This window comes from Ranitomeya imitator, chromosome 5, assembly GCF_032444005.1.
Source record: "Ranitomeya imitator isolate aRanImi1 chromosome 5, aRanImi1.pri, whole genome shotgun sequence".
NCBI classification, from domain to species: domain Eukaryota; kingdom Metazoa; phylum Chordata; class Amphibia; order Anura; family Dendrobatidae; genus Ranitomeya; species Ranitomeya imitator.
In genome coordinates this window covers 308,977,314-309,003,518 of record NC_091286.1, presented here as the reverse complement: position 1 = coordinate 309,003,518, position 26,205 = coordinate 308,977,314, and the positions used below count along the sequence as shown (strand labels likewise).

General features: G+C 40.7%; 1 protein-coding gene across 1 annotated transcript in view; it reads right to left on the bottom strand.

Moving 5' to 3' along the window:
* ASCC3 (activating signal cointegrator 1 complex subunit 3) overlaps positions 1-26,205 on the bottom strand; it is an 887,461-nt gene that overhangs the window by 292,623 nt on the left and 568,633 nt on the right. Inside the window, exon 14 of the mRNA XM_069726311.1 lies at positions 2,711-2,902. Coding sequence (XP_069582412.1) covers positions 2,711-2,902 — 192 coding nt within the window. The remainder of the gene's footprint in view (positions 1-2,710; positions 2,903-26,205) is intronic.

Below are 26,205 nucleotides of genomic sequence, written 5' to 3'. Positions count from 1 at the left end.
TGTCTTACAAGTGGCCCATGGCCACAGATTTCATTTAAAAACCCTGCAGCAAAGGGTTGGATGAGTTTTGCTTGAAAATTGCAGAGAAGGTGGCTCTGCAACATCTGGCTTGGCTGTGCAGTAACACAGAGCCAAGAGCAGCGAATGCCTGGCACCCCTCAGCGTGACACGGTGGTGCAGTCGCCCTTGGCAACCGGTCTCAGATATAGACTGTTGAGACGCCACGGCTGCGACCCGGAAGATACCGTGTGCTGTTCATTTTGTGAGTTAATTTGAACATTAAATGACATTTGCTTTGAACTTTCCTGGGTCACTGCCTGTATGTCACACTCCACCAACCCCGCTGCACTACAGTACATTTACATCTATTGCTCTATCGGAACAAGCACTTTTTTGTTTTGCCACCCATATTTATCCATACACTGTAAGCCTTTGTGAGCAGGGACCTCATTACTTTTGATTCAATTATTAAGTAATTACATTGCACAGCAGATAAATGACAGAACTCCATCAAGTTGAACCTAGAGATGTGAGATTATAAGGAGAAGGGGTGTAGGCACATGCATAATGCATGATCCAGTCTATCCTAGAGAAAGTTTCTCCCTCCTGATTCCAAGTGTCAATCGGCTGGTTCAACATTCAGAACAAGAACATTTTACATGTACAGAACTGTATTTGTATTTTCTTCTGTAAAAGCATCCAAGCCGTTCTGAAGTCACCAGTTCCTGCTGTGACCAGGTACACTATTCCACCTAATCCTTCTTACAGTAAAAAGACCTGTCTCCTCCAGACATTGAGCATTTATTTTCCTCCAGATGGAGAAACTTTGTATAAGTTAATCATACCCTCGCTAATTTGTCTCTTTTAAAGGGGTTGAGACTTTTTCTTAAATGCATGTATATTGGACAAAAAAAAAATCATTTTTACAATTGGGTTTTATTACAAATTTTGCACCGTTTGTCTTTGTTTCTCTGCCCATACAACTTTCATGTAGCCATAAAGCAACTGAGAAGAGGTAAGAAAAAGAGATAACAAAGTTACAAACTCACAGCAAGGGCTTGTTCACACGATCGTATTTTCAGTCCTACAGGGAAAAAATGGACAGCACTCGGACCAATATTATTCAATGGGACCTTGCAGATGAGCAAATATTTTCAGGGTCTGAATCTGAGTGTGGAAAAAAATGGCAGCAGCATGCACTAGTTATGGTATTTGCATACATTGGATTAGACTCAACCATTCAAGTTTATAGGTGCATTAAAAAAAAGTGGGAGCCATACAGAGTCGGAGGATAGCATCTGATTTGTTCGTACACATTGCTATCCTATAACATAGGAAACTGTAAATGATTATTAGCTGCTGCTGTAAAAGAACGGATCGTACACAGATTGTACACAGATTGTACACAGATGGCAAGGGGTCAAAAAATCGTCCTACTTCTCTGGATGAAACTGTGAACGATTTTTATACGCTCTTGTGAACCGATTCTTAGCAGGAGCTCACTGACGAATTCTCAGTTAAGTAATTCATCAGCCAGTAATAGACTAAAGTTATTGAAGACAAACATTGAAACTCAATGGACAATGATTTTGATCCCAAATGCATGCATATGAATAAGGAGAAAGAAACATTGACCCCAAAGGTGGACAACCCCTTTAACTCTTTTAATCTTTTCTTACAACTGTGATCCTCATGCGCTTTATCAGCTACGCGGCTCTTTTCTGAACCTTTTCTAGCTCCAGGGCATTCTTTCTATGAACTGATGCCCAGAACAGAACTGCTTTTTCCAGATGAGGCCGCGCTAATGCTTTGTAACGTGTCAGTATTACGTCTTTGTTCTGCGAGTTCATGTTTTTCTGTGATATCCGACCTTCAACATGGATTTACCCTCTAAATTGTAAAAAGCTGTTGAATACATTGGCGCTTTGTGAAGATTATTATTTCTTGGTGTAACTGAAAAAAAAGTATACATTTTTTGATTGTGTTGTGCTGTAACTTTACTGAATGTTGCAGTAGTGTTCCGCCAGATGTCCGGTTTAATAAATGGTCGCATGATAAAAATAATAATAATAGATAAGGATAGCTAAAATGGTCTGGTCTTATCATGTGTGACATAATAGATATAATATGTACGGGAAAAGGCAAAATCCGAGTACCATTTCCATTTGTGCCTTCCTATCTGTGTCGTTTTAGCATTAGTACAGAAGCGAGGGTAGGCTTTTATTTAAGGCTTCAGAGAGCCTTTTAAGCCTATGACGCTCTGTTCTACAATTCCTAGGGCATTATTTGTCTTTTTTACATGCAGACAAGTTGTAGGTTGCTATTCAATTAAATGGAGCACAAGAGGTTTAACCCAACGGGTCATTTGCATTGTGCACATCCCCCGGCAAACTGCGTGTCCCTAGACGGTGCTTGTACAGAAGTGAACTGCCAGGTCTGACTGCAGGTGATTTCCCCTGCTGCGGCGGCGGCGGCTCGGGAATGGTAAGATACCTGGCAGCGCTTTGTGATATGGCTTTATTATCCACTGATGAATACAGAGAAGGGCTGTACTATGCAAAGCTCTGACTGCTCGAAATTACAGCTGGATGTGTGGCGGAAAGGACCTGGACATATTAACAAAAAATGTATCGCTGCTTCAATTGTTCTAATTTCCACGGCAGACTTAGCGGCACACAATGTTATTCCGTTCTGCAGAATAATCTCTTACCTTAATGATAACAGCGTGAGCGGGGAGATTGACACCCCAGGCTAATGTGGCTGTACAAACCAGGACTTTGATATGTCCCTGAGAAAAGAGGTTCTCAACCAAACTCCTATCTTGCCGCAGCATGCCTGCATGATGAATACTAAATCCGTCTGGAAACAACTCTCTTAGCTGCTTATTTCTAGACCTTTGCACCTGTAGAAGACAAAAGCATTTGGTAAATGACTGATTAGTTTATAATGAAAAGACATTCATGTGTGGCGGAAATATGCAATCACAAAACTGACGCAGGCACCATCTTTTCATATTCTAAATACTTCTATTGTTTGCACTGAAGCTAAATACAAAGTATGGCAAACGCAGACATCTCTTTGTTTCATCCCTAACTACGGATAAATATTCTTACCACACATTATTAGTGTTGTACCGCTGACTTCATGTCACAGCTTCTTGGCTGTGCTTGGTTTTAACTCACACATACTGTCAAATTATCAAACACCGACAAGTAAGCCATACACATATACATTCAGACTGGCATATAAGTGACACTTACGATGAGCAAAACAGTCTCTAAAAACAGGTTAAGAACACACATTTTTTCCAAGTTGTGCTACTAAAGGCACGGAGTTTTTGCAGACTTCCCGAAAGTTTCATGCCAATCTACAACTTCAAAAACTAAAGGCCCCCATACACTTTAGACTACTGTTGGCAGACCCCAGCGATACTGACACGGTACCGTGTATATGGGCACCAGCCAACTGATGGCTGGAGGTGATGTCGAATGGCCATGTCCAATTTCGTACTGCCAATCACCTTGCTCTTCCGAAGATAACCTGCCCATGGCTTTCTCGTAGAGAGCACAGGAGCGATCGGCCAAGTGAGCGCTCCTGTGTATGGGAGAGACAGCTGAGAAGGCTGTCAGCCAAACCGTTCAACTAGCAGCTATCTAGTGTGTGAGGCCAGCTTAAAACCAATAATGCTCTTTAGTAGCTGATCATCATTGTGATTGCGGGCAAATCATGAACATAGAGGTTTTAAACTAGTTAGCTTACTGTAGAGTTGCTGAACTTATAGATAAGTAAGAGGACGAGACAGCAGTGATTGGTAAGACTGCAGTTGGACGCATACATTGTTTAGTGCAGGGATCCATCTGAATGTTTCCTTGGTAGTTATTAGTGATGAGCGAGTATATTCGTTGCTCGGGTTTTCCCGAACACGCTCGGGTGGTCTCCGAGTATTTGTTAGTGCTCGGAGATTTAGTTTTTGTTGATGCAGCTGCATGATTTACGGCTGCTAGACAGGCTGAATACATGTGGGGGTTGCCTGTTTTTTAGGGAATTCCCACATGTATTCAGGCTGGCTAGCAGCCGTAAATTATGCAGCTGAGGGGAGGCCCTGAATGGGGAGGGGACGGGGTAACGCTAGTCAGCCCCCACTACCACTAAAGACAAAGCAGGAAGACAGATGAGGGAATACACTTAGCTTGAGATGACACAAGAGCACTGACGTCAGCAATCCCCCAAGAAGAAACTAGTTGACTTCTAGCACTTCCAAAAGACAGAGGTAAATTGAGCTAACACCAGCACCTTGCTTAAGGGACTCAGAGTATTTAACCCCTTCAAGACGCAGCCTTTTTCGTTTTTCTCTCCCCTCCTTCCCAGAGCCATAACTTTAATATTTTTCCGTCAATATGGCCATGTGAGGGCTTATTTTTTGCGAGTTGTGCTTTTGAACAGCACCATTGGTTTAACCATGTCTTGTACTAGAAAATGGGGAAAAAAATCCAAATGTGATGAAATTGCAAAAAAAGTGCAATCCCACACTTGTTTTTTGTTTGGCTTTTTTGCTAGGTTCACTAAATGCTAAAATTGACCTACCATTGTGATTCTCATAGAAACCAAACATGTCTAGGTTATTTTTTATCTAAGTGGTGAAAAAAATTCCAAACTTTGCTAAAAAAATAAAAATTGTGTCATTTTACGATACCTGTAGCGTTTCCATTTTTCTGGATCTCGGGTCGGGTGAAGGCTTATTTTTTGGATGCCAAGCTGATATTTTTAATGATATCACTTTTGTGCAGATACGTTATTTTGATCACCCGTTATTGCATTTTAATGCAATGTCGCGGCGACAAAAAAAACACGTAATTTTGGCATTTTTAATTTTTTTCTCGCTACGTTGTTTAGCGATCAGGTTAATCCTCTTTTAATTGATAGATCGGGCGATTCTGAACGCGATACCAAATATATGTTTGATTTTTTTATTGTTTTATTTTGAATGGGGCGAAAGGGGGGTGATTTAAACTGTTATATACCGTATATACTCGAGTATAAGCCGATATTTTCAGCCCATTTTTTGGGGCTGAAAGTCCCCCTCTCGGCTTATACTCGAGTCATATACCCGGGGGTCGGCAGGTGAGGGAGAGCGGGGGCTGTGTAATCATACTTACCTGCTGTGGCGCGATCCCTGCAGTCCCTGGCTTCCCCGGCGCTGCAGATTCTTCCTGTACTGAGCGGTCACATGGCACCGCTCATTACAGAAATGAATAGGCGGCTCCGCCTCCATAGGGGAGGAGCCGCATATTCATTGCTGTAAATGATCGGTAACTGTGACCGCTCAATTACAGGAAGAAGCTGCAGCACCGGGGAAGCAGGGACTGCAGGGACCGCGCCAGGAGCAGGTAAGGGGAGCGCAGCGCTGCGCGATATTTACCTGCTCCTCGCTCCGGTGCGGCTCCGTCTGCAGCGTCCTCTAGCAGTGACGCTCAGGTTAGAGGGCGCTGTGACGTAGTCAGTGCGCGCCCTCTGCTGAGCGTCAGTGCTGGAGACGGAGCCGCACGAGGAGCAGGTAATTATTGAAAGCGCTGCCATCCTGAGCAAGAGAGGTGAGTATGTGATTTTTTTTTATTGCAGCACCAGCAGCAGCATTCTATATGCAGCATCTATGGGGCCATAATCAACGGTGAAGAGCAATCTATATGGCACCGCACAGCGTGATAAGGAGCATCTATGGGGCCATAATCAACGGTGCAGAGCATTCTATATGGTACCGCACAGCGTGATAAGGAGCATCTATGGGGCCATAATCAAAGGTGCAGAGCAATATATATGGGGCACAGCTTTATAAGGAGCACCTATGGGGCCATAATCAACGGTGCAGAGCAATATATATGGGGCACAGCTTTATAAGGAGCACCTATGGGGCCATAATCAACGGTGCAGAGCAATATATATGGGGCACAGCTTTATAAGGAGCACCTATGGGGCCATAATCAACGGTGCAGAGCATTCTATATGGCACAGCTTTATAAGGAGCATCTATGGGGCCATAATGAACAGTGCAGAGCATTCCATATGGCACAGCTTTATAAGGAGCATCTATGGGGCCATAATGAACGGTGCAGAGCATTCTATATGGCACAGCTTTATAAGGAGCATCTATGGGGCCATAATGAACAGTGCAGAGCATTCTATATGGCACAGCTTTATAAGGAGCATCTATGGGGCCATAATGAACGGTGCAGAGCATTCCATATGGCACAGCTTTATAAGGAGCATCTATGGGGCCATAATGAACAGTGCAGAGCATTCTATATGGCACAGCTTTATAAGGAGCATCTATGGGGCCATAATGAACAGTGCAGAGCATTCCATATGGCACAGCTTTATAAGGAGCATCTATGGGGCCATAATGAACGGTGCAGAGCATTCTATATGGCACAGCTTTATAAGGAGCATCTATGGGGCCATAATGAACAGTGCAGAGCATTCTATATGGCACAGCTTTATAAGGAGCATCTATGGGGCCATAATGAACGGTGCAGAGCATTCCATATGGCACAGCTTTATAAGGAGCATCTATGGGGCCATAATGAACGGTGCAGAGCATTCTATATGGCACAGCTTTATAAGGAGCATCTATGGGGCCATAATCAATGGTGCAGAGCAATATATATATGGCACAGCTTTCTATGGAGCATCTATGGGGCCATAATGAACGGTATAGAGCATTGTATATAGCACAGCTTTATGTGGAGCATCTATGGGGCCATAATGAACGGTGCAGAGCATTGTATATAGCACAGTTGTATATGGAGCATCTATGGGGCAATAATGAACGGTATGGAGCATCTATTTTTATTTTTGAAATTTACCAGTAGCTGCTGCATTTCCTACCCTAGGCTTATACTCGAGTCAATAAGTTTTCCCAGTTTTTTGTGGCAAAATTAGGGGGGTCGGCTTATACTCGGGTCGGCTTATACTCGAGTATATACGGTATATATATTTTTTTTATATTTTTTAATACTTTTTTTTTTTACTTTTGCCATGCTTCAATAGCCTTCATGGGAGGCTAGAAGCTGGCACAACTGGATCGGCTCAGCTACATAGGAGCGATGCTCAGATCGCTCCTGTGCAGCTGAATTACAGGCTTGCTATAAGCGCCGACCACAGGGTGGCGCTCACAGCAAGCCGACATCAACAACTATAGAGGTCTCAAGGAGACCTCAGGTTGTCATGCTGACGCATCGTTGACCCCCGATCATGTGACGGGGGTCGGCGATGCGCTAATTTTCGGCCCGATGGCCGGAAGCGGTAGCTAAATGCTGCTGTCAGCGTCTGACAGCGGCATTTAACTAGTTAACAGCGGCGGGTGGATTGCGATTCCACCTGCCGCTATTGCGCGCACATGTCAGCTGCACAAAACAGCTGACATGTCGCGACTTTGATGTGGGCTCAGCGCCGGAGCCCACATCAAAGGGGGAGACACGACTAGTACGGCGCATGTCGTGAAGAGGTTAAACATCCAGCAAGGGTGTGTCAATGAGCATTAGAAGGTGGAGGTCGCTGCTAGGTCCAAAAGGGAAAAGGATATCACTCCATACAGAGATAAAAATCAAGAAGGTGCATGCAAAGCCAAGCGCAATGACCTTCTACACCCGGATCCAAAATGACTGTCTGTCGCACCTGGCACACCCGTGACACATACCCTAAAGCATTGCGTATTGGGGCATTATCCTGATATTCAACATATGCATATATCTTAGCATCTATTGAGGCTTCAGAGACTAAGCAGGGTCCTCTATTGAAAAGGTAATAATGTTTAGTCTAGGACACCACATGTGTGAGGTGGCCTTGTTATGGTAGCTAGGCTAACACAATTTGGAATAAATATAGGAATGGACCCCCATTCTAAAAGAAAACTGTACGCATCCTATTGTAAGACCGCTGGATAAAGAGTAAACCCATGTAAACCCAGCCTTGGATTAACCACAGTCACTGAAAGCACAGAACTGCTGAAAACGCATTTAGCATTCAAGTCAGTTTTCATACAATATAATTGATGGGACCTAGTGTTCTGATATTAGGTGCCACATCCTTCAACTTATAAAATACATTGGACGCTGATTTGTAAACAATCGCAGAAGCCGTCCTCATCGTCGTATTTCAATATTCTACATTGTCTGGAAGTAATTGAAAAACAGTGCATTAACATTTTTTGTCAACTGCTCGGTGGATATTCATTGTAGCATGAATTTTCAATCTTATGTGTGGGATTAACAGAAAAATATGGGCAATCTGTTAAGAGTGTTTTGGCTGCAAAAGTCCTTCTAAATTGTAGAACTGAACTCAAAGTAACCGTATCTTTATCACAGAAGTAAGGTGGAGGAATAACAGGATGGCAATGATCATTCCCCCACAGCAGTCTCTGCCTGACATTTGTGATACTTACCAACTATCATAGTTGAGCTATGTGAAGCTAAGGAAATAATTCACATAAACATCGAATTTTTAAGCAAAAAAAAAAAAAAACAACAAAAAACAAATCTACGTATAAAGTCTCTAGGTCTGCAATCTAATAGTATGGGGGCACTGTTGTGCATTTGCATAAAAGTACAGTCATTCACAGCGGTGAAAATTGGAACTGCGAGTAGCCAAAGTGTAATGCAAAAAAATTCAAAAGACTCGGTGTAGATGGCAAACTTCTCGTCTCATTCATCCAGACAACATTATGGTGAAATCAGAGTGAAACTACGCATCACAATAAGATCTACTAGAAAATGGAGCTGCGTGATGGGGAGACCTCGGTAGCAACAATCATCAATCATCTTTAGCCATTCGGAGTATCTAATACAACTTGTGCTGAAATAAGCACCGGCTGAGAGCGGCTGACCGTCCTCCTTCTAAAGAGCAAGCTATTAAACTCGCTCCTCATATGTCACTTTTATTGTGGATTCCTTTGTAGTCCCTGGGAAAATATGGCTTGCATGCAGCAAACAGATGTACGTTGCACATTTATACACGCAGTGGAGGTAGAGCTTAAATTAAGAGAGGAAAATCGTAAGAGCACTGTATTATAATTAATTTAAAATAAAAAAAGCACTGGGAATGTATCAAAGGTATGAGCAGTACTAGAAGTCTGTTATCGAAATGAGGTCCACTTCAAATACCAAGAACTCTGCTGTTATAGGATATAAACACTTTTGAGGCCATTGATTTTATTTAGATATTTTACTCACAATCTAGATTCCCTATCAGTATGTCTTTAGATGTAGGAGCAAACTGGAGAACCTGGAGGAAACCCACGCAAACACGGAGAGAACATACAAACTCCTTGCAGATGTTGTCCAAGGTGGGATTTGAACCCAGGACTCCAGTGCTGCAAGGCTGCATTGATAACCACTGAGCCACCATGCATTTGTATTTTTTATTGTGTATTTTTGCATTAAATTAATTTTCACAAAGCACAGTGAACGCATATTTACTGTTAACATGTAGACTAAGCCCAACACAGCTTTTCTTTATTGTACCTTTGTGACTTTTTTCTCTATCTGTCCCTCTGTGCATCCAGCATCACAATGCTGAAACGAGGTCCTGCTAAAACAACAAGGTCTGCTAAAACACCATTTCCCAGCAATATTTGCTTCTCTTCATTGCTGCAGAATCCTCCTCCTCTTATATAAATAATAATAATATGTGCTCCTTACTAGCTGGACATCTCTGAGTTATCATCAAGCTAATCCAAGTGTGAATTTCACCTTGTGCTTTATGTGCAGTCTTCTCTAGTACAGTCCCGTCTGATTTTTATTTTCTATCATCTACATCAGTAAAGCTGCAGTGTGGTTTTACGTCATAAGCTGGTTCTAGCAAAGCTGAACTCTCCTCCAAAATAGCAGAGCTGTGTTTCTTACCTGCTGACAAGTTAATTTTGTGAAACTGCATATTGTGCTCTATTGATGCATATGACCGAAGATAATCCTCTGCCATATGCATTAATAGAGCAGCACTTGCAGTTTCACAAACGTAATCTGTCAGCGGTACATAACAAATACAGATCTGCCATTGTGGAAGAGACCTAGAACCATGTAATGATGTGAAACCACAGTGCAGCTGTATAGATGTAGGTGGCAGAATATAAAATTGGTCAGACAGGATACTGTATATGGGCGGACAGTGCACAGAACATTTGCAGTTACACATCAATGGTCTCTCAGTAGCAGACAGCAAACATGACTCAACTAATCTCAGTCCCCATACACAGACCACCATCTAGCAGTACATCTTTCCTCTCAGCTGCCTATACACAGTCCGTCCTTCGGTACATCACTCCTGCAAGTCCCCTAATGCAGTATTTCTCTCCTGTCAGCCCTGTATACAAAGCCCTATCATGCAGCACATCACACCTCTTAGTGACCAGCACACAGGCACACTGTCGCATCCTAGCATGAGCTCCCAATCTGTAATAAAGGAGGCTCCTTACATTTCTGTGACATCATCCCTCAAAGTAGAAGCCTTGCTCTAGACGTAGCACAGGAAGCCAGCTGAGAGACTGAACTGTTCAGGATTGATGAAAGCCCCTGGAACTACAGGACAGATCCAATGGCAACTGAACAGAAAATAGAGCCTGGAAGCTTAGAAGGTGATATACGCAAAACAGGGATATTTAAAAATGGATTCTATTTTTTACAAATTAATAAACATTATTAAAAAAAACATATTATGATTTTGGGAATAAACCTTTAAACCTTTATATGGTCATAACTCTGATCAGATTGTAGTTTAAGAGAGGAACGATAAAGGGCTACAGACGAACAAGCACACTAATGGATTTGATTGTTCTGCAGTTTGCTATGCACTGTGCTACATAGGGGCTGTAGAATTCAAACTGTCAAAAATGTTGAAGACAAAGACTACAGTAAAATTGGTATACAAAAAAAATACTGTAAAGCTATATAAAAAAATTAATAAAACATAACGGTGAACATTTCCTTATACTTTAACACTTATAGGTGAAGCATTGTGTCTGTAGATCCCTGGTTGGTTTCCGCAAGACACAGATGACTTACTTTACTCATCAGGAGAATCATAAGGTTAACCGTCAGTATCTAAAAATACTGTGGAAGTAAAAATTAGATAAAATGTTCTGGTGAAATTTTAGAAGTAATGGTTGAAAATATATTAAACTTCCTTTGGGCACAGTTGTATCCTGATGAACACGACATATCGATAATGAATCTTGACTGTGTGTCCCAATGAGAACAATGAAGATAATGTATGCAAACCGCTATGGAATATGCTGATGCTATTTAAGCAAGCATACTAAATAATAATAATAAGGAAAAAAAATCTCTTTCACTGATGTCTAAAGCTGCTTCTCATCTTGGGTTATTGGACAAGATGAAGTTCCTGAAATGGCTTCTCAACTACCTCACTAATGCCCCCGGATAGCATGCCAATTGCCAAACATCTATATTTTCAAGAATTTTTCTCATGTGAATAATACATAATAAAAAAAAGCAATCACACCAAAGAATTCTTTGGGTAACATTGATTTTTGAAACATTATGTTGCATGTGTGCAGAAAAGTTTGCGGGTTAACTCCGGCGCATAAAACGTCAAGCCTGATAATTGTGAATTCAGTCACATACCTAGTTGTAGAGTTGATCTAAGGAAAATTAAACTAAAAGTTCAACTTGTCACAACATGATAAAGTATCTGGGAACATCACAACTACAAACGTAGCAGGTTTCTGATTGCACTTAAAATTTGTGCTGCACAGTTTTGTAACTTGAGAGCGGTTGAGGTCTGACGGTTTCAAATACAGGTGAGGGCCTCTGGGAAATAGAGAGGGGTATCCAAATTCTGGAAACTGAAGAATTTAAGGTTTTGTTTAAAGGGAAAACTAATAACTTGGCTTAATGCTCTGCATCATCCCTGTTGTAAGAAACAAATAACACAACTTGCTGTATATAGTGTCATCCATAGAAAAGTTTAAATAAATGGACATGCTTAAGGGTATGTGCACACATTGCGGATTCTCTGCGGATCCGCAGCATTTTTTGCGGTGCAGAAACGCTGCAGATCCGCAATTGATTTACAGTACAATGTAAATCAATGAGAAAAAATGCTGTGCACACTTTGCGGAAAACCCGCTGCGGAAACGCTGCAGTTTAAAAGAAGTAGCATGTCATTTCTTTTTTGTGAATCTGCAGCGTTTTTGTACCCATTCCATTATAGAAAAATGCAGGGGTAAAAAACGCGACAAATCCGCAGGTGCGTTTTCTGCCAGGAGAGGCAGAATCCGCACCAGAAATTCCAAAGTATAATCCGCAACGTGTGCACATAGCTTTAATGCATTCATCAATGCACGTTGGCTCCTTATATGATCATCCTGCCCCTCCTAAATCAATCTACTGATAAGATAAACCTGCTAAATTGTACCAGAAACCGGACAACATAGTCATAACCACGGTCATCTTAAAACAACACCTCATCTAGACATTACTATGCCATGGTGTAAAACAGTCCAAGTAGTAGGAAAACATTCATATTATGAGAGGTGTCAAAGCTCTCCATACATATGACAGACACGATGATTCGTTACCACAGATACCAGACAATATACAGTAAGGCTACGTGCACACATTGAGGAATTGCCGCGGAAATTTCCACGGCAATTCCGCAACTCCTGCCGCGGGTGTATCGCATGTGGAATTGGCATGTATATTCCCGCTAAACACTAGCGTTTTGTAAGCGATCTGTAGCATCGCTTGGAAAACTGATTGACAGGTTGGTCACACTTGTCAAACATAGTGATTGACAAGTGTGACCAACTTTTTACTATTGATGTAGCCTATGCAGCAACAATAGTAAAAAGATCTAATGTTAAAAATAATACAAAAAAATAAAAAATGGTTATTCTCACCTTCCGACGTCACCCGATCTCCTCAGCGGTGTACGCGGCAGCTGGGATGAGGTGTGCAAAGGACCTAGGATGACATCATGGTCACGTGACCGCGACGTCATCGCAGGTCCTTCGCACACAGCATCCCGGCCGCCGCATGCACCGCTGAGATGCGGGAGGACTCTGGGGGCCATTGGAAGGTGAGTATATCACTATTATTTATTTTAATTCTTTTGTTATAACAATTATATGGTGCCCAGTCCGTGGAGGAGAGTCTCCTCTCCTCCACCCTGGGTACCATCCACACATGATCCGCTTACTTCCCGCATGGTGGGCATAGCCCCATGCGGGAAGTAAGCGGATCAATGCATTCCTATGTGTGCGGAATCCCAGCGATTATGCAAATTAATGAACATGCTGTGTTTTTTTCCGGAATGCGTTTCCGCTCAGGATAAAAATGCAGCATGTGCATACAAAATGCGGATTGCATTCTTTCAATAGGATGCTTAATGTGAGCATTTTCTTCGCAGTTTTATCACGTTTTTATAGCGAAAAAACGCAAAAAATTTGAAAAATCCGGAACGTGTGCACACAGTCTAAAACACGATGATGAGAATTTCAAATCTTACTGGCATGTGGCAGAAAAAAAGAGGAGCACAATCTGCAATTATGGAGATTGACATAATGGGAACAAAAGAACGGGCAACGTATATATCCCTGAGGAAGGAATACGTCTATTCCGAAATGCGTAGGAATTGGTCCACCTTGCTATCCCTAGCCAGTCACGTGAGCAATCACGTGACCGTGACGTCATTTCAGCTACACCCGAAGAGTTTGCTCCATGATCCTTATGTGAGATCTCTATGTTTGTAGCAGATTTATATATATTTCCATGTACCTTTGAATGGAATAGCAGCGGACTGAATAGGTGAAATACACTCACAACTTTTTAATATTCGCTCTTTATAAAACTAGATTAATACTGCTGACTATATAGTGGGCACTTCTTACTACTAGCCCATATATATATAGTTTTTTTTTTTTACCAGTGGCACCCACACCGATGCACATTTCGGTATGTTACCTTCATCATGGTAACATTCCAAAACACGAGTCGAGGTGGATATCACTCTCCTCTAGAAGGTCCTGTTATAGGTAAAATTCCACCCATTTTGCTTATTTTAGATTTTCGGTACGACTGCTGGCACTTATATTTATGCAAGTTGACGCTATATATCACTGGTCACTTACACTTTGTGATACAACATATAGAATTATTCCTATTGGTTTTCATTGCAGCAGGTGACTTCATGTTTATTCATGGTATACATACACACCACAGGTCTCCTTTTTTACATATCAATTTTACTATTTTGTATGATCTTAAATGTTGTGAGGTGTGTATGCCTCTCTCCTTTTTTCTTCTGCATTGCTATTGCGCACCAGCTCTACCCTCTCCTAGTATATCCTCACCCATCCCCTGCAGACTTTGAGCCCTCGTGGGCAGGGTCCTCCCTCCTTATGTACCTGTGTGCCTTGTTTCTTGCTCATGTTTAATGTATTTGTCTATATTTGCCCTGTATTCACATGTAAAGCGCCATGGAATAAGTGGTGCTATAAAAATGTATAATAATAATAATAATTGGTTGCAATACAGCTTTATAATATCACTATATACGTCTTATGTAATTTTTGACTTTTATGATTGGTTTTCTTCTGTTGGTATGGGTGGATTTTGTCATCATTTCATAAAGTCCTCTAAGTACAAATTTTGTGGAAATAAAACTCATGCTCCACGTCCAACGATTACTAGTACACTAGAATTCGCCTCAACCATATTCTTTTCGAACATTTCAGTGATCTGCGTTATAGGAAATCATTTTAAGTAACAGAAATTCTGAAGGTTAAAAAGAAAACCAACCTGCCTTTAACATTTAATCCCTGAGCTGAAACAGTACAATTGTATTTTAACAGTAGCAAAACCACAATATCGCTCTCCTATTGTTAAGCAGACCGCAGTCCAGAAGAAAAGTAAAGCACATATGCAAAATAGGGAAACTTTTATTAATGTCTCCAGACTTAACACCTTGCAATTTTCACAATGTAGATAAAATGATGTCAAAATGTGACAAAAAATGATAGGTGCAATGATCCAAGAAATGGAAGCGTGTAAGTCTGAACTGCAGGTGAGAATTCAGTCGAAGAATCTAAAATAAGGATTACAAAAGAAGCTTAGAGCTATTACAAACAATGACTTCATAAATATAAGGAACAAATGGCATTCTGATAAATCATTACAGACTAAGACTAAGGGAAGCAATGAGGACACAACCCTGAATCATTTCTAATACATCCACCCATACTTGAAAATTACAACTAGTAATCACATACTACTACTAGTGATACTAGCAATCACAATAAATTCTAGGAGAAATAAAATATAGATTTAAAATTGTTTGCAACATGCATAATTCATAGTACCAGTACCCTGCCTCCTTATTGTGCCACTCTCCTTATTGGATAGGAATGGTGCCCACATTGACAACAGCCATACATAACAAAATATAGAGCTTCTTCAGAAGTGTGCCCCCGTGCATGCATAAGTCGCCCACACACCTCAATGCTAGAAAAAATGTTATTCAAGGATGCCTCTGTATGGAATAGCATGACAGGCGTATACCTGCTCAATAAAGACCAAAAGGACAGTATTTTAGCTCACTCAATAGGACCCTATTGATATGTTTGATATATGCAGTACCATCCCACAGACTTCATTGGAGAAGTCCCAAACTTCTGGATTCGTCTGCTTCCTAAACCTATGGGTCAAGTAGTTGCTGTGATTTGGCGAACAGAGGTCAAGGATCGTGAGCTGAGACTGAAACCAATCAGGCATTTATGACATGTTACATGGGCACAGTAACTTTTTACTTGGGAGTAAACTTATAATAACAGGCTGTTTATTGAAGTAATAAGAAGTACCCTCCTTAACCGCTTATGTGCTCGTGTAGGTCATTGAAATCTAAATGCACTGGAACATTTGTATTTTCCATCAACATTGAACATTTATCAACATTGAATGAGGCGTTAGGTGTTCAGTCTCACCCAGGGCACCTAGCAAAAGTCTGCTTTCCCCAGATGACTTACATTAGTGCCAACCTCCTTATGTTGATTGATAGCGGACGTCAGGCACTGTGACAGTAATTTTGCACCTGCTCACATTAAGGTGGGTGCTACATAATAAGATGTTCTTATATGAGCATGGCTTCTGCGCATGTGCTGTCCATCAATGGTGAATATCAGCTGGAGCAAAGTGATGTGAGCAGGCGTAAGGTTTACAGGCCGGTGCCTGACAGATTCCCTTTAATAGCAAGATATCTGCATAAGAGTTAAGGACAAAGAACTATAGCCGACGGTCCGAACTACCCTTGGTAAGAAGCCATACTGCTAATATCCAGCCATAGTACCTGAAGTGTTAATGACATTGTGCTATTTACAGTGGGGAAAAAAGTGTTTAGTCAGCCACCAATTGTGCAAGTTCTCCCACTTAAAAAGATGAGAGGTGCCTGTAATTGACATTATATGTAAACTACAACTATGAGAGTCAAAATGAGAAAACAAATCCAGAAAATCACCGTGTCTAATTTGGCAAGACTTATTTTGCAAATTATGGTGGAAAATAAGTATTTGGTCACCTAAAAACATGCAAGATTTCTGGCTCACAGACCTGTAACTTCTTCATTAAGAGGCTCCTCTGTCCCCGCTCATTACCTGTAGTAATGGCACCTGTTTGAACTTGCTATCAGTATAAAAGACAGCTGTCCACAACCTCAAACAATTACACTCCAAACTCCACTATGGTGAAGAGCAAAGAGCTGTTGAAGGACACCAGAAACAAAATTGTAGTCCTGAACGAGGCAGGGAACACTGAATCTGCAATAGGCACGCAGCTTGGTGTGATGAAATCAACTGTGGGAGAAAATAATAAGAAAATGGAAGACATACAAGACCATTGATAATCTCCCTCGATCTCGGGCTCCACGCAAGATTTCACCTCGTGGGATCCAAATGATCAAAAGAACGGTGAGCAAAAATCCCAGAAATACACGGGGGGACCTAGTGAATGACATGCAGAGAGCTGGGATCACTGTAACAAAGGCTACTATCAGAAACACATTACGCTGCCAGGGACTCAGATCCTGCAGTGCCACACGTGTCCCCCTGCTTAAGCCACTACATGCCCAGGCCCACCTGAAGTTTGCTAGAGAGCATTTGGATTATCCAGAAGATTATTTGGAGAATGTCATATGGTCTGATGAAACCAAAGTAGAATTGTTTGGTAGAAACAAAACTTGTCTTCTTTGAAGGAGACAGAATGCTGAGTTGCATCTAAAAAACACTATACCTACTGTGAAGCATAGGGGTGGCAACATCGTGCTTTGGGTCTGTTTCTCTGCAAAGGGACCAGGACGACTGATCCGTGTTCATGAATGAATGAATGGGGCCATGTATCGTTTGAGTGCAAACCTCCCTCCATCAGCAAGGGCATTGAAGATGAAACGTGGATGGGTCTTTTAGTATGATAATGGTCCCAAGCACACCACCAGGGCAACGAAGGAGTGGCTTCGTAAGAAGCATATGAAGGTCCTGGAGTGGCCTAGCCAGGCTCAAGATCTCAACATCATAGAAAACCTTTGGCGGGAATTGAAAGTCTGTGTTGCCCAAAGACAGGCCCAAAACATCACTGCTCTAGGGGAGATCTGCTTGTAGTAATGGGCAAACATACCACCAACAGTGTGTGCCAACCTTTTGAAGACTTACAGAAAACATTTGGCCTCTGTCATTGCCAACAAAGGATATATAACAAAATATTGAGATGAACTTTTATTAATGACCAAATACTTATTTTCCACCATAATTTGCAAAACAAATCTTGCCAAATCAGACAAGGTGATTTTCTGGATTTGTTTTCTCATTTTGACTCTCATAGTTGTGGTCTACCTAAGATGTCAATTACAGGCCTCTCTCATCTTTTTAGGTGGGAGAACATGCACAGTTGGTGGCTGACTAAATACTTTTTTCCCCACTGTATGTTTTTTTTGCTATAAAGTTTCATAATTATTAACAGTGCACTACATCACAAAAAAAGCATAATGAAGAGAGAACTAGCTGATGTTACATAGGAAACAATATAAAAGTTCACCATAGAATTTCTGCTTCATATGTCATTTTTAGATAATTTAAGCGGATCAAAGTGACCTGGCATTTATTGTAATGTGCAGTACAATGCTTCAGCTCATGTTTTAAGAATCTGGTGTGCTAGGCACTCTCTTATCATTCAAAGGCTAGGTCACCCTGAACTGATCACGTCTGGACTTTAAACGTCTTTCAAATTCAAATATAAACTAATCTCTGCATTGAGATACTAAATATTATTAGTGCTCAAGATTAATATACCCAGGTGAAAAGGAAAAAAAAAAGAATGGCAAAGCATAATTTAACAATGGCATTGTGCTCACTTCTGTTATAACATTTGTAATATGTTAATGACAAAAGGGCAGCCGAAATGCAACAGATGAGAACAAAGACAAAGTGTAGGGTATCCATGATAATATGTAGGTACCCAAGCTAAAAAGTGTAAGAACTGTAATAAATGAGTTTATATTTAAGTCATCTAAGTAGCAGTGCCCAAACTTGTTAGAGACCCCACACTGGGATCCTTATGTTCATGCTCCTTTGACACAAAGTTGGATTGATGGACCTGTTGCATCTATGAGAAGTTTCCCTTTTTTGATCCAGTAAGATTAACCTATTGTTTATATGGTAATCTTTGTTCCTTGCATGGAATATCACCAGATTTTAGAACTGATATACAGCATAAAGGTACAAAAAGTGTAATTCAAAACCTAATTTAACATTGGTCCATAGATTGTGCAATGTTATCTTAATTCTTTGAGATAACCATTGGTGACAAGTTATCAAAATGGTGCATTGTGATCCATGATAACCTTTGCTACATCTGTAGTGAATGAGTTGTGGCATCCATTGCTGATGCTCTATTCTGCAAAACTGCTGACCACTGTCAATTCTCCACTACTAGTTCAATCCAAATAAGAAATAAAAGAAACACTACACATGTAGGTACAAGACACAAATATTTTGTTCATAACAAACATATTTTGAACATTATACCAGATTTTCACAAAGTGTCTTATACAGATTTTAAAAGCTTCCTTAGAGGCAAAGTAGGACAAAAGGGAGTAAAGAAAGGAAAGAACGAAAGAAGAAAAGGAAAATAAGAAAAAAATGACACGAAAAAGAAATCAAGAATAAAAAAGAGAAAGATAGGGAAAAAGAAAGAAGAAAAGGGAAGAGAAAGGAATGTAAGGAGTGGAACGGATGGAAGAAAGGAAGGAAGGAAGGAAGGAAGGAAGGAAGGAAGGAAGAAAGAAAGAAAGAAAGAAAGAAAGAAAGAAAGAAAGAAAGAAAGAAAGAAAGAAAGAAAGAAAGAAAGAAGGAAAGAAAGAAAGGAAGAAAGAAAGAAAGTGGACTTCAACAAATGAGATTTAGAAAAAAATCCCTTTACGAAATGGTCTTGTCGGTTGTAAGATTGTTATTAAATTATTTTATCTGATCAGAACCTTGTCAAGCTTTTTCACCGCTTGAAAATACTTCTGTGGCAATTTATCTTAAATGTCCTTGAGTGCCTGGAGGTGTACTGAGGTATATAAGGTCTGCTATCAGAGTCCTAATTAAAATTGATTTTTTCCCCATATCCCAGAGGTTTCTTATATGCCAAATGGTTGACCTTTTTCTGACATGTACACATGCATGATCGGCAAACAGTGATACCTGGCCGCGCCGAATCCTAGATGCGAAGAGAATCTCAGACTTAAGCTTTTGGAAAAACTAAACTTTAACCTTGACTGGGCTTGATTTATTATTTAAAGCCTCAGTCTTTATGGAAGCAGTACTCATGCTAGAGCATTTCCATAAACTTCTAGAAGCAGTTAAAGTATGCTGAGGAGGTAGTGAATGCATTACTTTACGACTCAAGACCGCAGCACACTTGAGGATTGTGACAAGTGTCAACGATAACCATCAGAATCAGGAGACACATTGAGATTCATCTCCTAATTGCCAAGTACAGCCTCTTACACAAAATGAGAATCTGTTAATGTTTGGTTTTAATTTACATTATTTAGTTGATGTTGTGAGGCTGGGAAGCCAGAGTTGAACTTTGTAAAATCTGCTAATTTACTTGTACGGTGATCACAGTGCCTGCATATTAAAGTTGACGCTATGTTGAGTTCCTATCGAAAATGTGTAATTATAAATATATTCCAATAAACGTTGAGGGGGTAAGCGCTTTTGTATTACATTGGCAGCAAATTGTTCTCTAAACATTGTGTGAGCTGCTTGAGAGTAATTACACCAGTAATCAAGGAGACTGACAATAAGCTTAATATTTCCACAGCCTTTTAAAAATATCTATTCTAAAATTAAAGACTTAAAGGAACATTAGACATAAATACAACCAGAATAATTATATGAAAAAAGACAAGAGTTGTGCTCTGCTACTTGCGATATGCAAAGTCTCCAGATGCAATCTTGTAATGTTTACAAAGTTATTACACCAAAATACAGCTGAAGACGCATCACTGTTCATCTTCAGAGACAGCTTTTCCGATAAGATGTAGCGCTGCTCCTTATGTCAGGAATGTGACTGAGGTAGAGAGATGCTGAATGTTTGTGCTAGCAATAAAGCCTCCAAAGGCACAGTACTCCTCACATTACTGATTGTGATAAACACCTTCTCGTCGTGCACTAAATAGGCAACATTAAAGGGAATCTGTCTGTAGCATTACTCTTCCTAAACCCTTTTCAATGGTATTTCGATCGGAACATTGAATAAAATGATACCTATGGGCTAGACTCAGATCTCCCGGGAATCTGCCTTCAGAGCTTAATAAATGAAAGTGTGAGACATGTACTGACTGACACTTTGCTCTTCTGCTTTCACTATAGAGCAAAGTGTATAAATAACACAATACAGCAGAACTGATGTTTGTCTCATTACACATTTGCAGCACCAGTTCTCTTCTCATAGTGCTGTTAGCTCTCTCGCACTGCCCCTTCTCTCACACTGGCTGCCTGTGAAATGGAAGCTGAAGCACTATAACAGGACAAATGCAGACTAGATGCAGATGCAATGTCTTTGTAATAAGACGCAGTTCGGTTCTGCTGTACTGTGTTAGTTATCATCACACACAGCTCTGCAGTGAGAGAAGGACAGCAGACTGTCAGTCATTGCATGGTGATGTCCCCTTTCTGTCAGTCATTGCTTATCATTGCTTATTACATAGTAACATAGTAACATAGTTAGTAAGGCCGAAAAAAGACATTTGTCCATCCAGTTCAGCCTATATTTCATCATAATAAATCCCCAGATCTACGTCCTTCTACAGAACCTAATAATTGTATGATACAATATTGTTCTGCTCCAGGAAGACATCCAGGCCTCTCTTGAACCCCTCCACTGAGTTCGCCATCACCACCTCCTCAGGCAAGCAATTCCAGATTCTCACTGCCCTAACAGTAAAGAATCCTCTTCTATGTTGGTGGAAAAACCTTCTCTCCTCCAGACGCAAAGAATGCCCCCTTGTGCCCCTCACCTTCCTTGGTATAAACAGATCCTCAGCGAGATATTTGTAATGTCCCCTTATATACTTATACATGGTTATTAGATCGCCCCTCAGTCGTCTTTTTTCTAGACTAAATAATCCTAATTTCGCTAATCTATCTGGGTATTGTAGTTCTCCCATCCCCTTTATTAATTTTGTTGCCCTCCTTTGTACTCTCTCTAGTTCCATTATATCCTTCCTGAGCACCGGTGCCCAAAACTGGACACAGTACTCCATGTGCGGTCTAACTAGGGATATGTACAGAGGCAGTATAATGCTCTCATCATGTGTATCCAGACCTCTTTTAATGCACCCCATGATCCTGTTTGCCTTGGCAGCTGCTGCCTGGCACTGGATGCTCCAGGTAAGTTTATCATTAACTAGGATCCCCAAGTCCTTCTCCCTGTCAGATTTACCCAGTGGTTTCCCGTTCAGTGTGTAATGGTGATATTGATTCCTTCTTCCCATGTGTATAACCTTACATTTATCATTGTTAAACCTCATCTGCCACCTTTCAGCCCAAGTTTCCAACTTATCCAGATCCATCTGTAGCAGAATACTATCTTCTCTTGTATTAACTGCTTTACATAGTTTTGTATCATCTGCAAATATCGATATTTTACTATGTAAACCTTCTATCAGATCATTAATGAATATGTTGAAGAGAACAGGTCCCAGTATCGACCCCTGCGGTACCCCCACTGGTCACAGCGAACCAGTTAGAGACTATACCATTTATAATCACCCTCTGCTTTCTATCACTAAGCCAGTTACTAACCCATTTACACACATTTTCCCCCAGACCAAGAATTCTCATTTTGTGTACCAACCTCTTGTGCGGCACGGTATCAAACGCTTTGGAAAAATCGAGATATACCACGTCCAATGACTCACTGTGGTCCAGCCTATAGCTTACCTCTTCATAAAAACTGATTAGATTGGTTTGACAGGAGCGATTTCTCATAAACCCATGCTGATATGGAGTTAAACAGTTATTCTCATTGCGATAATCCAGAATAACATCCCTCAGAAACCCTTCAAATATTTTACCAACAATAGAGGTTAGACTTACTGGCCTATAATTTCCAGGTTCACTTTTAGAGCCCTTTTTGAATATTGGCACCACATTTGCTATGCGCCAGTCCTGCGGAACAGACCCCGTCGCTATAGAGTCCCTAAAAATAAGAAATAATGGTTTATCTATTACATTACTTAGTTCTCTTAGTAGTCGTGGGTGTATGCCATCCGGACCCGGAGATTTATCTATTTTAATCTCATTTAGCCGGTTTCGCACCTCTTCTTGGGTTAGATTGGTGACCCTTAATATAGGGTTTTCATTGTTTCTTGGGATTTCACCTAGCATTTCATTTTCCACCGTGAATACCGTGGACAAGAAGGTGTTTAATATGTTAGCTTTTTCCTCGTCATCTACAACCATTCTTTCCTCACTATTTTTTAAGGGGCCTACATTTTCAGTTTTTATTCTTTTACTATTGATATAGTTGAAGAACAGTTTGGGATTAGTTTTACTCTCCTTAGCAATGAGCTTCTCTGTTTCCTTTTTGGCAGCTTTAATTAGTTTTTTAGATAAAGTATTTTTCTCCCTATAGTTTTTTAGAGCTTCAATGGTGCCATCCTGCTTTAGTAGTGCAAATGCTTTCTTTTTACTGTTAATTGCCTGTCTTACTTCTTTGTTTAGCCACATTGGGTTTTTCCTATTTCTAGTCCTTTTATTCCCACAAGGTATAAACCGCTTACAGTGCCTATTTAGGATGTTCTTAAACATTTTCCATTTATTATCTGTATTCTTATTTCTGAGGATATTGTCCCAGTCTACCAGATTAAGGGCATCTCTAAGCTGGACTTTGCCTTCCTAAAGTTCAGTGTTTTTGTGACTCCCTGACAAGTCCCCCTAGTGAAAGACAGGTGAAACTGTACAATATTGTGGTCGCTATTTCCTAGATGCCCGACCACCTGCTGATTTCTTATTCTGTCAGGTCTATTAGATAGTATTAGGTCTAAAAGTGCTACTCCTCTGGTTGGATTCTGCACCAATTGTGAAAGACAATTTTTCTTGGTTATTAGCAGAAACCTGTTGCCTTTATGGGTTTCACAGGTTTCTGTTTCCCAGTTAATATCCGGGTAGTTAAAGTCCCCCATAACCAGGACCTCATTATGGGTTGCAGCTTCATCTATCTGCTTTAGAAGTAGACTTTCCATGATTTCTGCTATATTTGGGGGTTTGTAACAGACCCCAATGAGAATTTTGTTACCATTTTTCCCTCCATGAATTTCGACCCATATGGACTCGACATCCTCATTCCCTTCACTAATATCCTCCCTTAAAGTGGACTTTAGACAAGACTTTACATCGAGACAAACCCCTCCTCCTCTCCGATTTTTACGATCCTTTCTAAACAGACTGTAACCCTGTAAGTTAACTGCCCAGTCATAGCTTTCATCTAACCATGTCTCGGTTATTCCCACTATGTCAAAGTTACCTGTAGATATTTCTGCTTCTAGTTCTTCCATCTTGTTTGTCAGGCTTCTGGCGTTTGCGATCATGCAGTTTAGAGGATTTTGTTTTGTTCCAATCTCCTTGCTGTGGATTGTTTTAGAAATGTTCTTACCTCCCTTCTGAGTATGTTTTCCTGGGTCTTCTTTGTTCGAGTCTAATGTTTTTCTTCCCGTCCCCTCTTCTTCTAGTTTAACGCCCTCCTGATGAGTGTAGCGAGTCTTGTGGCGAATGTGTGTTTCCCAGGTTTGTTGAGGTGTAGTCCGTCTCTGGCGAAGAGTCCATCGTACAAGTAATTCACACCGTGGTCCAGGAATCCAAATCCTTGTTGTCTGCACCATCGTCTTAGCCAGTTGTTCGCATCAAGGATCCTGTTCCACCTCCTGGTGCCATGCCTGTCTACTGGAAGGATAGAAGAAAAAACTACTTGTGCATCCAGTTCCTTTACTTTCTTCCCCAACTCTTCAAAGTCCTTGCAGATTGTCGGTAGGTCCTTCCTTGCCGTGTCATTGGTGCCAACATGTATCAGAAGAAATGGGTGGACGTCCTTGGAGCTGAAGAGCTTTGGTATCTTATCGGTCACATCCTTGATCATCGCACCTGGAAGGCAGCATACTTCTCTTGCGGTTATGTCCGGTCGGCAGATGGCTGCTTCTGTGCCTCTCAGTAGTGAGTCTCCCACCACCACGCTTATTGCTAACGCCCATTTAAAATAAGCTCTAAAGGCAGATTCTCAGGGAGTTTTTAACAGTGCATTTTCATATAAATAAAAGTGGATTTCTCTGGTGTAAGTAATCAGATTTCAGGTATTATTTTATTCAGCTTCCTATGTTCTGTATGCCCATATACACGGCTTGGGAGGGTCGATCCTACGGAGTTTCCCTTTTTAGAAAAGATAACTTGATTTACATCAACAGTTGTTTTCAGATATAAGAAATAAATGTCATAAGATAATTAAAGGCCTATTATTTAACTGATAAATCTGGTTCTGCTGCTTTGGTGCAGCCCTTCATTCCTTGATTTCGGCAGTAAATTGATTAAAAAAAAGGACTTAATGATTTAATTATCAACACCACACATACAGTGGCATGTAAAAGTTAGGCACCTCAGGTCAAAATTACTGTTATTGTGAACAGTTAAACAAGTTGCGGATGAAATGATCTCTAAAAGGGCTAAATATAAAGAAGGCACATTTCCTTTGTATCTTAGGCAACAACAAAATTTTTTTTATCTTTTACAGTTTAAAAATTACAAAATGGAAAATGGGGCAATGCAAAAGTTTGGGCACAGTGCATGGTTATTACCTAGTAGCATCCCCTTTTGCAAGTATCACAGCTTGTAAGTGCTTTTTGTAATGAGCCAAGATTCTTTCAGTTCTTGTTGAGGATTTTCATCCATTCTTCCTTGGAAAATTCTTCCAGTTCCGTGAGATTTATGGTTCCTGGGTTGTCTTGCATGCACAGCTATTTTGAGGTCTAGCCACAGAATTTCAATGATGTTCAGATCAGGGGACTGTGAGGGCCATTGTAAAACCATCAGCTTGTGCCTTTTGAGCTAGTCTATTTTGGATTTTGATGTGTGTTTAGGATCATTGTCTATTTGTAGAAAACATCCTCTTATCAACTTCAGCTTTTTACAGATGGAGTTCTGTTTGCATCAATAATTTGTTGAAATTTCATTGAATCCATTCTTCCCTCTAACCGTGCAATGTTCCCCGAACCATTGGCTGCAACACAACCTAAAAGCATGATTGATCCACCCCCACACTTAATGGTTGGTGAGCTGTTCTTTTTGTGAAACTCTGTCCCCTTTTTTGTCCATACATACCTTTGATCATTGTGGGCAAAGAGTTTTATTTTAACCTCATCGGCCCACGGGACTTGTATCCAAAATGCCTTTGGTCTGTTTCGATGTTCTTTTGAATACTTGTGATGCTGAATTTTATGGTGAGGATGTAGTAGAGGTTTTATTCTAATGACTCTTCCATGAAGGCCATATTTGTTCAGAAGTCTCTGAATACTAGAACAATGTACCACAACTCCACAGTCTGCTAAATCTTTCTGAAGGTCTTTTGCAGCCAGGCAGGAGTTTTCTAGTTTGCCTCTTTAGCAATCCTACGA